The 16,022-nt window shown below is 41.8% G+C and overlaps 1 protein-coding gene across 3 annotated transcripts in view; it reads right to left on the bottom strand.

The window, feature by feature from the left end:
• The window catches only part of CDK6 (cyclin dependent kinase 6), a 265,385-nt gene that overhangs the window by 183,400 nt on the left and 65,963 nt on the right, over positions 1-16,022 (bottom strand). For all 3 annotated transcript variants that reach the window (XM_018047425.1, XM_018047424.1, XM_018047426.1), the window contains exon 3: positions 12,645-12,780. In XM_018047425.1, coding sequence (XP_017902914.1) covers positions 12,645-12,780 — 136 coding nt within the window. The remainder of the gene's footprint in view (positions 1-12,644; positions 12,781-16,022) is intronic.

Genomic DNA, 16,022 nt, shown 5'->3' with positions numbered 1-16,022 from the left:
GACATGACTGAGTGACTCACTTTCAGATGGTGACACATTTCTGCAAACTTTGTTGGTTTAGTCTATTTTTCAGGCATCCAAATCAGGCTTCCACTATACAGTAGTAGCTAGAGTTTTTGAAGATTAGATTTATACTTGGTCATTTCTAATATCCACAGAATTCTCTTTTACTTCCTAAGATGTCAATAGTCACAGGTGGGACTTCCCTGGTAGTCCATTAGTTAAGAATCTGCCTTGCAGTGCAGGGGATGTGGGTTCAAACCCTGTTTGGGGAGCTAAGATCCCACATTCTGAGGAGCCAACTAAGCCTGCATGCTGCAGCTAGGGAACCCGGGTGCCAGAACTGGAGAGTCCATGCATTGCAATGAAAGATCTCACGTGCTGCAGCCAAGATCGGACATAGCCTAATAAAGAACTAAAAAAAAAGGAAAAGTCACAGTGTCCAGATGCATGCATCAAGCCCTGGTTTAGATATATGAGTCCAAATTCAGGTCAAACTCTCCTCATCTGATTTTCCCACTGGAATCGACCTTTGTGGACAAACTTGCTCTTTGAGAGTGATGAGAAGAAAGAGGAAGTACAGAATGAGAGTATTTGCAACAATATTTTACTTGCTGGAGATAGCTGGTTCTCATGACTACCATTATGGGGTCGGCCTTATGGGCTTCATTGCACAACTCTTTGTGAAAGCCCTTATTCCTCTCAACAAGTATTTAATGGAACCAATAATGATTTTAACTGCAATGAAACAATCGATTAAGCCTTTCCACCTTCCTTAGGGAAAAGTTACAATCTTAGATACCTGGTGGATATTTTCTCTAGCTGCCTTTCACTAATGTAAAATTTAGTGACTATAAATTATTAGCAACTGCTCTAGTAGAATGTGCTTTCTTAACTTCCAAACTCCACAATCACATGGGTATCTGAAATTTCTGGATGAGAATGATAAAAATCCAAACGATTAGGAGAGTATTTCCAATTAGATTTTTTAAAAGGAACTTCACTCTTTGAAGCTGCTACTGCTCATGGTGGGAATGACAAAGAACTTTGCATACAACAGTTAACATTTGGAAACTTACCTTTAAATTTTTAAAAATGTGTCAGTAGCAAATTATCTTTTATTTATATATACCCCTGAGAAATGAGAATGGGCTCTGAGATTCACAGCATCAATCACTTCACTGGACTCAGTTTCCCATCCATAGTACAAAACACCCTTAGCAAACATTGAAAGAGAACAACTTCTGGAATTTAGTTAAGTCAGTATTAATACTAAAGGAGAAAATGCACTATAGTTCTAGTGGACATCAGTTACTGGTTTTAGACTGTATCTAAGCCAAGCCAACCAAGCAATTCCTTAGCTGATATGGATAATTCCACAGTCTCTGCCCAGCATGAAGAAAGCGACTTCTGGAATTTAGTTAAGTCAGTATTAATACTAAAGGAGAAAATGCATTATAGTTCTAGTGGACATCAGTTACTGGTTTTAGACTGTATCTAAGCCAAGCCAACCAAGCAATTCCTTAGTTGATATGGATAAGTCCACAGTCTCTGCCCAGCATGAAGAAAGAACCAGGTAGATATGTTACAATACGGCATACTCTCCGCTTACTTTTCTATTGTATATATATATGTATATGCATATATATGTATATGTTTTATTGTTTAGTTGCTAAGTCATGTCCAACTCTTTTGTGATCCATGGACTATATAGCCCGCCAGGCTCCTCTGTCCACGGGATGATTCTTCAGGCAAGAATACTGGAGTGGGTTGCCATGCCCTCCTCCAGGGGATCATCCCTACCAGGGATCAAACTCATGTCTTTTCCATCTCTTGCATTGGCAGGTGAGTTCTTTACCACTACGGCCACCTGGGAAGCCAGGTATATGCATAATTTTTTCTATTATATATGCACATGTATAGGAAATGTATGCATATAATAGGAAAGTAAATATATACAAATCTATCCCTGAAAAAGTACAACTTTCTCACCTGTACAATGGGAAAGCAGGTGCTGATGTAATCAACCCTCTAATTAACACTGAAATACAGGCATTGATATATTGTTACTAACAAGTTTACTGAAGGTCTTCTGTACATTCCAGACAGTACTAGAGACGGCACAATAAACTAGGTTCAGACTTCAAAGCTCTTACCTTCCAGTTGGGAAGGATAAACAACAAACATAAAAAAATTAATGAGATCATTTCGGCCAAGTGTAGTGAAGAAGATAAAATGGGGCACCATGTGTAACGTGGTCAACTGTGAGTAGAGGCGGAGTGGTAGGTGAGGTGATCACAGAAGAAGTCATTAGGCTGTGACCTGCGCTGGTGTTACGACGACGAGAAATAGGCACCGTTCCTGTGGGGCTGGGGAGGGAGAGGCATGTAGCATTCCAAACAGAATGAACAATACGTACCCACGCTGAGCTGGAAGCATGCTGGAAGAACAGAGAGAAGCCAGGTGTGGTTGAAGGACAGTGAGCCACACAAGCAGAACAGGGTCTGGCGGGGAGCGGAGGGGAGGACAAGGGCAGTAGGCAGGGCAGGACTCTCGACTTTATTCTGTAGGTCACAGGAAACCACTGGAGAAGAGTGGCTTTCAGCCGAGGAGTAATACCTCTTAAATTTTTTTTCTAAATTTTTGTTTATTTATTTTTTGCTGGGCTGGGCCTTCAGTGCTGCACACGGGCTTTCTCCAGCTGCAAGGAGCGAGGGGCTACTCTCTAGCTGCAGTGGGCATGCTTCTCACTGCAGTGGTTTCTCTCATTTCAGAGAATGGGCTGTAGGGCACGCGGTCTTCAGCAGCTGTAGTGCACGGGCTCAGCTGCCCCGCACTATGTGGAATCCACCTGGAACAGAGATCAAACCCATGCTCCCTGTATTGGCAGGTGGATTCCCAACCGCCAGACCAGCTGGGAAGTCTGAGTAATAACTTAAATTTATGCTTCGATCAGGTGCCTCTGGTTGTCACAGAAGGATGAGCTAGCTACATAGGGACAGGAGTGAAAACAGCATACTGAATTAGAAAGCTGGTTTGATGGGTCAGACTAGAGCTTTAGCAACAAAGATGCTGAGAAGCAAGCAGTCAGACTGGGGTTATCTTCTGGGGATAAAACCAAAAGTACTTGCTAAGAGATTAGATGAAGATTGTGAAGGAAAGAAAGAAACCTAGAAGGATCCTTAGGTTTGGGGGCTCAAACAACTGGGCAGATGGGGAAGGCCTGAGTTGGGGAGAGGATTCTTGGGTAATGTTTTGGTCCCAAGATATCAGGCAGCTGGTTGATTATAATGTATTCAGAGCAAGAGGGAAAGGTCAGGCTAAAGAATAATGATACCTGAAGGTTCAGGACTAAATGATATCACCTGGTCAGAAAGTGTAGCCAGGGAAGAGAAGAGAGCTGAGGATAAAGAAGCCGCCACTGTTCCAACATTTAGAGGAAGAGAGCCAGGAAAGAAACTTTAACCAGGCAGCTTAGGCACACTCTAAACTTGGGTGAGGAATATCCCTCTACTATGTGGAGCATCTCTCTACCATCTGTTACCATAGGGACACACACTGGGTATACACTGCCTGCAACTTTTTCATGGGCTCTAGAAACAGACTCAATGCCCAAGGTGAGGAAGCACTTTCTAAAGAGATTCCAACTAACCTATTATTAGCTTGATCAAAGTGTCACTTGTTTATTTTAGTGAGTCAGTATTTATTTTAATGAGTCAGTCTTACAGTACCTTTAGAAAGACACCAGTTTTTGGTTTTCTTTTTTAACCCATATTTCCTGTTAGGGAAAAAAAAAACAAACCCACCCACTAAATAACTCTATTATAATTTACTATACTGTTATACATTTAGATAATCATATTATCTAAATAATATATATATTATATATAGTATATAGGTTTTATATCTATATAGTATAACAGTATCATCTGTTATACTTTGAGATAATTATGTATTTGCATAATTCTGTCCTCTTTCTGATATTTTCAACCACTACAAGGGCCTGGGAAGTTGCTTAAGGATTTGTTTCTGGGAGAGTCCTCAAAATCTAGACTGTCTGAAAGTGTTCTCCCTGAAGAGTTACTGAAAGTTACTACAGATGTAGCTCACTCACCCTAGGTTTCCCCCTAGATCTGAGGTGAACTCAGGGCTGACTCGCTTCCTTCCGATCATCTCTCCTATTAGAGTTGACAGTGGCCAGTGGCTGGAGCCACTTCGATTTAACCCTCAAGCAACTCCCGGGCTGGCTGCCTAACTTCTGCTTAGCATTATGGCTGATGTTCCTGTTTTTAAAAATCCCCCCCAATTCTGTGTGTGCGTATGTGTAGGGGGGTAAAGTGGGCACCTACCCAGGTAAGGGTGTGGGCCAGGGTGTGGTTTGTTCAGAGAAGGCATTTTTTTTTTTTGAGTCAGAAGTCTACATTCCAAGCTGACTTCCCACAAAGAAAAACTATGACATAGGTTACATTCCTGATGAAAGTTCAGACACCTGGTTTTTAAAAAGCAGAACGCCTCTAAGTATGATCATTAATGCATGAGTGACGTGCTTTTTAAAAGGCATACTAAGGGTCTAGGATGGGCAGAAGGGGCTTCCCAGGTGGTGCTAGTGGTAAAGAACCCGCCTGCCAACGCATTGTAGAATGTGCAAAAATTGTTTGGATAAAGCATTACAATAAGCAATCCTCTAAAATGTTACCTTAACGTGGAAGGGCAGGGAAATGTAAAGGAAAGGCTCTTAGGACTCAGGCTGGAGGAGAGCCTAAGGCCCAGGACTGAGGAGGAAGGTCTGGGGCAGAGCTCTGGAGACCCTGGGAAAGCCGAGCGTGTGTCTGTGTGTGTGCTGGCAAGGAGGGAAAAGAGTGGGCGTGGGGACAGTGTGGGGCCGGGGAGGCAGAGGGGAGAGAGAACAGGATTCTGAGTGCCAAGAAGCAAATCTGGGCTACCGTGCTGGCAAGTCACAAAGCCCTGAGAAATCCACTGTACCACAGGCGTGAACTATTTTAAGGCAGATTGCTGTAGGTTGAGGCCCATCTTAGAGTAAAAACCAACTCTGCCTGGTGAGGTCCTCTGCACCAGAACTAGTGTTACCGTAACATTCCACTGTTTAATCTTATTAAACAGTCCTCTCAGGCATCCTTCATGGATGCACTTTCTTCAAAAAATTATTTCGTGTGACTCTGAAAAGCAGTTTCCTTTAAACACCAGGAGAGGTGTGTGTGCACATGCCCGTGTGTGTTTGAAAAACCCACAGTCTATTCGGCAAAGTCCAGCCTTGATATCAGATTGAAACAAACGTCCTTCCAGGACCCTTATCGTCACTGTGGAGTATTTGTTCACTGAGTTTCTCGTCTTGTTTTTGGGATCACTTTATTATGCAACATCTGCTCTGAATTTCAAATGTGATAAACAGGGTATGAGTGTCGGTGGCAGATGGCTAATGACCGCCAGCGACAGGGCATTCAAGTCTGCCTTGTTTTCTGGGAAGCGATATTTTCATGTTAATTTGCTCTGTGTCCTGCAAAGATGAGACAAATCACCTGCTCATAATTCAGGCAAAGTGGAGACCACCAGGAGCCGAGACGGGCCATGGCTTGATTCCTTTAGGGGTGAGAGGAGAGGCGGCTCTGGGGGGCTTTCCTCATCAGAGTAACGGGACCAGGCAGTCACTTCGCATTATGTCAGATGGAGAAAGATGAATCAGTCCCGGCCACCCCATCCTGACACCAGGGCCACTGTTTACTGCAAGCAGATATTATTCATGAAAACAGATCTTTCCCAGAGGCAGAAAACAGGTGCTATTAAGAGTGTGTGTCAGTCTCTGAAGTCTGGGTTTTGTAACATAAACTTAATAGTACATTTTATCTCCTACTGAAAATGTTACAACCAACAGAAATCTCCAAGAAACATTCAATCGAAGATAAAATGAAATCTAATTCGCAGAGAAAATGACCCGCACAGACTCATAAACCTTGAGGTCTTTCGGCCTTCTCGAGCCCGGTAGAATTTGTCTGTTACAGAGATACATGCACTAAATATAATTTTTATTCCAAGACTGAGTCATCCAAAGAGGCCATGTGGTCTTGAGCTGAAAGAACCGTGCTCTGTTTTGGAGAGTCAGCTGGTGTTCTGTGTGAGCTCTCAGTGCCTTTGAATTTCTGCTTGTGAAAGACACGTTACATGTACAGAATGTCCAAAGAATGACACAGGGACTTCAGAGAGCTTAAAAGATAGTTGAGAAGCCGGGTCAGACACCGGGAGAGAGAATGTACTAGAGAGGCAAGTCTGAGGACCAACTGACAGTTTAATAAAAGAGGGTATTACATTTTGCAGGCATGTAAAGTGTGAGATTTTTACACAGGAGTTTCTTTATATATATATATATATATATATATATTTTTTTTTTTTTTTTTACACATACATACATATGGGCTTTCCTGGTAGCTTAGCTGGTAAAGAATCCACCTGCAATGAAGGAGACTTCAGTTCGATTCCTACGTCGGGAGAATCCCCTGGAAAAGGGATAGGCTACCCACTCCAGTATTCATGGGCTTCCCCGGTGGCCCAGGTGGTTAAGAATCTGCCTACAATGCAGGAGACCTGGGTTCGATCCCTGGGTTGGGAAGATACCTTGGAGAAGGGCACGGCAACCCATTCCAGTATGCTTGCCTGGAGAACCCCGCGGACTTAGGAGCCTGGCAGGCTACAGTCCATGGACTCATTAAGAGTCGGACATGACTGAAGCGACTTAGCATATATATATATCCTGTCATACAGTTCTTTTTCTGGGTAGCAGTTACATATGACAAAAGAGCAAAGTGAGGGAATTTGTTTACAGTTCTTTCTGATCCTTTCTCACACCATGGCAGAGAAAGGCATGAAAGAGAAAACCCAACAATCTGGGAGCCGCTGTTTTCTCTTTCCTTATAAAGCACCCCCCGCCCCACCACCACCAAGTGAAAGGTGCTACATAAACACATATACTCAAAACATATTATGAACCCCCAAAGAAAAGAATAAGACAATCATCAGGTGTCAGTTATTGCCTCATAAGTTTAAGCAAGGATAATATTGAATCTCAAATGATCAAATTAAACAGATGCACTGGATTCCTCCACAGTTAAGTAGATCAAAAAACATTCTGAACGACAAAGAGGAAAATAAGATACAGCAATGATCGGCCTATGAGGCAAAGTCTGAGTATTTGTTTACGTCACAGCTTAGCAGTCAGGTCTCTTGATGCAAACGTCACTGTCAGCATGAATGACTGTGTCTTAGGACATCAAGAAAGGAGATTAAAGAATGCGATGAAAATTTCAAGATCAAGTATGAATACGATAAGATGTGATTATTTATTCATTTTGGGGAGAAGAGCATTTTAAAAGGTTGGAAAGAACCATCTATAATTTTACTGTATTCTCATCAGTCTCTCAATGACAATGTTCAGTCCAGACCACATGATAAAGACAAAGGAAAAGTGAAAGTGTTAGTCTCTGTTGTGCCCGACTCTTTTTGATCCGATGGATAGCCCACCAGGCTCCTCTGTCCATGGGATTCTCCAGGCAAGAACATTGGAGTAGGTTGCCATTTCCTTCTCCAGGGGATCTTCCCGACCCAGGGATTGAACCCGTCTCCTGCACTGCAGGACGATCCTTCACCGTCTGAACCACCCGGGAAGCCCTACGATAATGACCGGATTTCCTCTAATGAGTTCACCAACTATCAACCATCACGAATACTTAGGGCTTCAGGGGTAGTCTTTTGCCTTTTAGAAACAAATGGTATTTAAACGCATTTTAAAATTGCTACGTGATGTATGTATACTGAGAAGATAAGCTCAGCTTCTAGTTTTAACAGTGTGTTGTTGTGTTTTTTAACAGACAGACTGATGACAACAGTCCTGAACAGAAAGATTTTGCCGCTGGAACAGTTAGCCAGAGACCACGCAGCACCCTAGTTTCACCAAATACAGCTCACCGAGTGCAATATATGTCCTGAACGTGCACTCGGGAGATGCTAAATTAAGGAGGACCGACAGGGAAACAGTGTCAAAGATGACACGGAGGGGGACAGGTGCTGGAGGACGATTCTCGCAGCTCACACCATCGTAATAAGAGGTCTCTCTCCTTGATTTTCTGTTCTATGCCTATTTCATGTTAAAATATTTAACCTATTTACCTATTCTGAAACTTGACATGTTCTGATATACGCAAGACAATAAATTTATGATTTCGAAGAATATTTTAGAAAATATTTTGGTACCATAATGCAAGAATCAGCTACAAACTGTGTCTATTTATAAATAAGTGGGTTTTTTAAAACTTGAGAACACCAATGAACTACTTATATAACCACAGAGAAGTGTCCCTCAGGCTGCTGTGTGCTCTTACATTCTAAGGCCCCTGAGCAAAGATTCACGACTCATTCAGTTTTGTGTCCTCAAAGTGCCCAGCATAGAACTCGCCCTGTAAAATTAATGTCTGTACAAGTATACTCAGAAAAACTCTTATTATGAGAAAGCATTCTGTAGAAATAGTTCAGTCCATGTTCCCAACAGGTCCCTCATAATAACAATATTCTCTTGATATAGTTCCTAAGACTTCTCACAAGTGAGCTGTACAACAACAAATATTTCTGTTCTCCGGCTGCAGGTTCGAAAAATTCCACTAGCCAGGACTTTCTGCTTAGCAGCTATTTATCCTGCAAACCAATGCTTAAAAAGACAATAGCTTACATTCAAAAGATACAAGTATTCATTAAAAATGAATTTATATCAATCATATATTGAACTTAAAACTATCCATTTCCAAAAAAACCCACTATCCACTTGATGGTATTACGGCACTTATAAATGATTCCTCATGTTTTCAATAATGACCTTAAAGAATCTCAAACACTCAAATTCTAAAAAAAAAAAAACCAACCCCAAACCATTATATTCTTATATTTAATAAGAAAGAAAAGTAGATCTGCACAGTTCAACAACATTTTTTTTAAGTTAAGGATGAATGGGCATTTATCTGGAGAAAACTCTAATTTGAAAAGATACATGTATCCCAGTGTCCATCACAGCACTATTTACAATAGCCAAGACAGGGAAACAACCTGTCACACAGTGGAATATTACTCAGTCATAACAAAGAATAAATACTACCCTTTGCAGCGACAAGGATGGGATCCAGAGATTATCACAGTAAGCGAAGTCAGGTAGAGAAAGACAAGTATCATAGGATACCACTTGTAGGTGGACTCTAAAAAAAAAACGATACTAGTGGATTATTTACAAAATGGTTACCAAAGGGAAATGGGGCACATAGGGATAAATTAGGAGCCTGGAGTTAGCAGATACAAACTACTATATATAAAATAAACACCAAGGTCCTACTATATTCTATAATAAAGCATAGTGGAAAAAATATGAAAACGAATATATATATATATGTGTAACTGAATCACTTTACTGTAAATCAGAAACGAACACAACTCTGTAAGTCAACTTTACTTCAATTAAAAAAAATTAAGGATGAAGACGAAAGTGTCTTGTGACTATCTTTTAAGTTGTCGAAAGATGTTCAATTAGGCATTAACATACAAATTAACTGCCTGAAATACTGCCTGACTATAGTTTGGTTTTACTATGAAAACATTAATACACAATTAACCACAAACCTTGAATAACCACAGTCCTTGCCCCCGCCTCCATCCCTGTGAGAGTGGCATTGACCCTGACGACTGAAGACATTTAACAGCCGCCAGGAGAATCTTCTGTTCAACACAGAATGGAGTGGCACGCCCTTTCCGTGGATAGGTGAAGAACGCAGAAATACTTTCAACAAGCTGCCTTATGAAAAGCTTCTGCTCATAAGCATCAATCCTCTGCTCCTGAAACCTGGCTCGGTCACTCCCCTACTCTACTTCTCTCTTTCCTCCTCGCCTCGGTGACCACCTTTCTGCCTGTACCTCATTTAATCCAGCTTACCTCTCTACCCCCACCCTTGAGGGGAAGTGGAATTTCCCCCACTCCACTTTATTTTCTACTCTTGCCTGATTAAGCCTTAGTTTAAGCACATCATTTTAGTTTATCAGCTGTTCTAACTACCGATACTGTTGCAAATGGGAAGCCCCAGAAGCTCAGCTGGTAGGTAAAGAATCTGCCTGCAATACAGGAGACCCCTGCAGACCCAGGTTTGATTCCTGGACCAGGAAGATCCCCTGGAGAAGGGATAGGCTACCCACTCCAGTGCTCTTAGGTTCCCCGGGTGGCTCAGAGGGTAAAGAATCTGTCCGCAATGTGGGAGACCTCGGTTCAATCCCTGGGTTGGGAAGATCCCCTGAAGAAGAGAATGGAAACCCACTCCAGTATTCTTGCCTGGAAAACCCCATGGGCAGAGGAGCCTGGTGGGCTAAAGTCCATGGGGTCGCAGAGAGTCAAACACGACTGAGCGACTTTCACTTTCACTTTTGCAAATGATTCCACTTGGCAGCCTCTAACATCCTAGGAGAATTTAACATGAAGTTCAAAAGACCTATGTAGCTGGAAGTGCAGGGTGTAAACAAATGATTACCTTGTCTCACTGTTTTTAAAAAATTGACCTCTCCTGGTGTTCTTTGGAAGGATTGATGCTAAAGCTGAAACTCCAATACTTTGGCCACCTCATGCAAAGAGCTGACTCATTGGAAAAGACTCTGATGCTGGGAGGGATTGGGGGCAGGAGAAGGGGACGACAGAGGATGAGATGGCTGGATGGCGTCACCGACTCGATGGACATGAGTTTGGGTGAAATCCAGGAGTTGGTGATGGACAGGGAGGCCTGGCGTGCTGCAATTCATGGGGTTGCAAAGAGTCGGGTACGACTGAGCGACGGAACTGAACTGAAATTTTTGAACATAGAAATAGATCAGAAGAAGCCAATGCTTGTGTTGACAGTCTATGTTTGAGCTATTGGAAGTCATTTAAAAAAACAATAATTTGCAATTAATTATGTCTGAAGAATGGTTGGCAACGCGTCTTACTGATTGAGTACCTATGTGTGTAAATCTCTGAGTATGGACTGTCAGGACACAAAGATGAACAAATACGTAAGATATGGACACAAATAATCACAAATGGACAAAATATGATAAAGAGGAAGAGAGGTGTAGAACAAGCGCTAAAAGACAAATGAGATCACATCCAGCTGTAAAAGTTAGCCAAATGGTATTTGGGGTCAGCCCTGAAAAATGCGAGCAGATACCTAGTGGTGGGGGGAGCAAAGAAACGGCAGTGAGAGGAAGGCCTCGGAGGGAGGAAGCTGTGAGCCACACTAAGAGGATGCGGATTAGTCCAATTTGGCCAGAAAGCAGAGTACACAGAATGGGGCTATGTTCTGCCCTGCATGCTGAACATAGTATTTTGGACACACTCATAAAGGAGAGGACTGAAGTCACAAGACTGGAAAAGAATTCCGGAGGAAAGAGGACGCAGAGATAGAAGAGAAAATGACCAGGAACATGTAATGAGGCTTGTGCGTGTGCTAGCTGCTCAGTCACGGCCGAGTCTTTGCAAGCCCACGGGCTGTAGCCCAGCAGGCTCCTCTGTCCATGGAGTTCTCCAGGCAGGAATACTGGGATGGGTTGCCATTTCTTCCTCCAGGGGATCTTCCCGACCCAGACCCACATCTCTGGTGCCTTCTGCAATGGCAGGCAGATTCCTGTATCACTGTGCCACCTGGGAAACCCGTAATTAGGAATACCTTCGGTTAAAGGGCCTTACTGTCCTTGACGCGGCTCAGGAAGCAATGAGACCATTCCTGAGCGCCACATTCTCTTTATGAAAGGCAGATGGGAGAAAATAAATTCTAGATTGGTCTAAAACCAAATAAATAAATCATTCAATGTACCAAAACTGGGAACCCATCTAGCTGTCACTAAAAGATCTCTCTTACTCTGTTCAGACTGTAAACTATTTTTAGCTATTCACTCCTATCTAAAATGACGCTGAATTCTAGAAGCCATTTCTACACAATGAATGATAAGGTAAAGAGTCTGCTTCACCCAATTCACAAAAACAAACAGATCTCCATGAACACCTGCACATATGTGCAGAGATCTAAAAGATCAACTGGGAAGTTCAATTAAGCAGAACAAAGTAAGACCAATGAAGCTTTATAAGCAGCTCTTCCCTTTAGACTTAAAGGCAGAAAAGATTTGGAGTCAATACACTGCATCTAGCTTGCTGACCTCCAAGGAGTCTTAAGTCATCTTTGAATCGCAAGTGTTTGGGATGGAACCTGACACTTCTGGGCTTCCTATAAATGTTTTATGAGCGAGGGAAAAAAGCAGAGTTCACAAACCATCAGAAAATGGCTGAGCTATTAACATACTTACTAAACTATACTTTGTAGGCTCAGGGCCAGATAACGTACAAGCAGGTATTTCCTAATAATTTTAATATATATTAGAACTAAAGGGTTTTTTTCCACTGAGTTCTAAAATTAGTGAGCTAGAATATACCCCATTCTCTAAACATCCACTTAGTCATACTAGATATATTTAACTATATATTGAGTTCCAAAGGCTCTACTTCTGGCAATTTTCATAAGGAAAGAATGTCACTGTTTAAATAACACTGTGACTGTTTGACCAGGCAGAGAGAGGATGCTTAGTACCTTGATGGTTTCAGTGGGCACTCCAGGCTCTGGCACTTTATCCAAGTAAGTGGTCAAGTCTTGATCAACGTGTTCAAACACTAACGTTAGTTTGGTTTCTCTGTCTGTTCGTGACACTGTACACACGTCAAACAACCTAAAAAGAAAAAGAAAGAAGTATTAGGGAAGTGGTAATACGAAAAGAAGTCATCTGTAAGTCTTACACATATCCTTTGATCACAGAATTAAGGCGGGGGGAAAGGCTAGATTGGATCGATCCTTGTGATAATATGTAAGGTTACCTGTTAGTGCTTAGTCCCTCAGTCGTGTCCTGCTCTTTGGGACCCCATGGACTGTCACCTGCCAGGCCCCTCTGCCCTTGAGATTATCCAGGAAAGGATACTGGAGTAGGCAGACATCTCCTACTCCAGGCAATCTTCCCAGCCCAGGGACTGAACCCGTGTCTCTTGTGCCTCCCGCACTGGGAGGCAGAGTCTTTATCACTATTGCCACCTGGGTCTGACCCTTTAATACGAAAGCTCAGGAGAGGAGCACTTGGTTAAGTGGTGAGAAAATTCATAGCAGCGAGTAGAAAGCAACACGAGAATGTCTGCTTGGAGAGTTCCTTACTTAAGATCCTAGGGAGAATGTACTGGTGGAGATAGTTTCAAAAACTGCAGACTCTATAAAAAATATGGTTCTTAGCTCATCGGTCAAGAATGATTGAACAGACAGAGACTAGGCATTCTTTGAGGACACTGGACTCTGCGACTTCGATTTTCCTGGAATTTAAGGTCTTCAAATCATGTCTATGAAAGTAATTAAAACAGAATATGGAGAAATCTGGTTTATTTCTAAGAAAGTGTTCTCATCCTGCTCAATCCAATCATCTCCCTGGAAAGGGCATGAATTCTTTGTTTTAAAACTCCAAATATCATGCTAATAAAAACTGTGAATTTTTAATTTTTTTTGAGGGGGATGCAGACGTTGCATCAGCAAACTATTCTGCCCTAAGATGATGAAGGCAGATTGACAAACTTTATAATTATGTTCGGATGGGAGAATTCAATTTATCCCATAAAATCCTACCACCAATTCCAAATTTAAGTTTTAAAAACAAAGCCTTCAGTAATCAAAAGAATTTTCAAGCCAAAGGACTGATCCTCCTTCAGTTTCAACAGTCAAAGGACATCATCTGGGGGCGGGGGAAGGAGGTGTGCGGGGGAGGACACGAGATGCTCACCAAACATATAAAGAATTAAACACGCCACCAATAAACAAGCTGGAAATAAATTTCAGGACAAGAATGTAATATAAATACTAAGAAAAGGATAATAAAAATTCTATTCTATTATGTTCTTTCCAGTTTTAAAATGAAACAACACTTTCTTCAAAGAAATTAACTAACTATAAATGTGCATATAACCCAAGTACTAAAATGCAGGGTTGACTCACAATCAGCCACTTTGTACATTACCACTTAAATTTTTAATGCCTAGCTGGTTCACCATGCTACTCTATACCATTTCTGCAATCGATGGGGTCCACAATCTTTGGTACTTCTCTGTAAATCTAAAGTAAACTTTAAAAGAACACTATAATTAAGTTAAATCAGATGGAGTGAACACCACCAACAACCACACATACTTCATAGCCAGATCCAAACTACATTTTAATTCTGGGTAGCCTGGGGTGAGTTCTCCAACTCCCGTAAAATCAATTAAGATCAACCAAATTCCTTCCCTACTTTATCTACTCTCAAACATTCTAAGTTTTTAATCATCTACTTATAAAATTAACTTCTAAATTTCTAAAGTCTTTGAATATCATGACACCACCCTTATGGCAGAAAGTGAAGAGGAACTAAAAAGCCTCTTGATGAATGTGAAAGAGGAGAGTGAAAAAGTTGACTTAAAGCTCAACATTCAGAAAACGAAGATCATGGCATCCGGTCCCATCACTTCATGGGAAATAGATGGGGAAACAGTGGAAACAGTGTCAGACTTTATTTTTGTGGGCTCCAAAATCACTGCAGATGGTGACTGCAGCCATGAAATTAAAAGACGCTTACTCCTTGGAAGGAAAGTTATGACCAACCTAGAGAGCATATTCAAAAGCAGAGACATTACTTTGCCAACAAAGGTCCGTCTAGTCAAAGCTATGGTTTTTCCAGTGGTCATGTATGGATGTGAGAGTTGGACTGTGAAGAAAGCTGAGCGCCGAAGAACTGATGCTTTTGAACTGCAATGTTGGAGAAGACTCTTGAGAGTCTCTTGGACTGCAAGGAGATCCAACCAGTCCATCCTAAAGCAGATCAGTCCTGCGTGTTCATTGGAAGGACTGATGCTGAAGCTGAAACTCCAATACTTTGGCCACCTCATGTGAAGAGTTGACTCATGGAAAAGACTCTGATGCTGGGAGGGATTGGGGGCAGGAGGAGAAGGGGATGACAGAGGATGAGATGGCTGGATGGCATCACCGACTCGATGGACATGAGTTTGAGTGAACTCCAGGAGTTGGTGATGGACAGGGAGGCCTGGCGTGCTGCGGTTCATGGGGTCGCAAAGAGTCAGACACGACTGAGCGACTGAACTGAACTGAACTGAATGTGACTTATTCTGAAAAAATGACTCTGATAGAGTAAAAACCCCTAATTTAAAAAATGTATTACAAATAGTGCCATAAATTATATGCATGCTGTACTGTGAAAAACACGATTGCTATCATTCATGAATCAAACCAGTCAACCCTAAAGGAAATCTACCCTGAATATTCATTGGAAGGACAGATGCCAAAGCTGAAGCTCCAATACTTTGGCCACCTGATGTGAAGAGTCGACTCCCTGGAAAAGACCCTCAGGATGGGAAAGATTGAAGGCAGGAGGAGAAAGGGGTGACAGAAGATATGGTTGGATGGCATCACCAATTCGATGGACATCAGTTTGAGCAAACTCTGGGAGACAGTGAAGGACAGGGAAGCCTGGCGTGTTGCAATACATTGGGTTGCCAAGAGTCAGACACTGAACAAAGATGGATCTGACCTGGGAAGTTTATGAAAACACTTCTCTGAATATGGTAATTCGAGGTAACGACCATTTATTCACAGGCTCTTTTGAATCATCTTCTTTCCATTAAACCCATATTCTTTGACAGCTTTACTTTTTTGTTCCACAATCACCAAGCTTCTTTTTATCAGTTGCTTCTATTTTTGTGATAAAATAAAACAGCAATGAAGCAAAAATGGCCTGTATTAAAATCAGGTACAAACATGAGAACTGCATCATTACGGCTATGCTTACACATTACTTTCACAATGTTTTCTATCATCAATAATACATTTCCTTAATAAAATACACTGCTTATCACTGCCTCCAGTCAGTAAAGATCTAGTAACTTCAGT

This window comes from Capra hircus, chromosome 4 (assembly GCF_001704415.2).
Source record: "Capra hircus breed San Clemente chromosome 4, ASM170441v1, whole genome shotgun sequence".
NCBI classification, from domain to species: Eukaryota; Metazoa; Chordata; class Mammalia; order Artiodactyla; family Bovidae; genus Capra; species Capra hircus.
The sequence above is the reverse complement of the archived record's forward strand: the minus strand, read 5'-3'. Positions and strand labels throughout refer to the sequence as shown.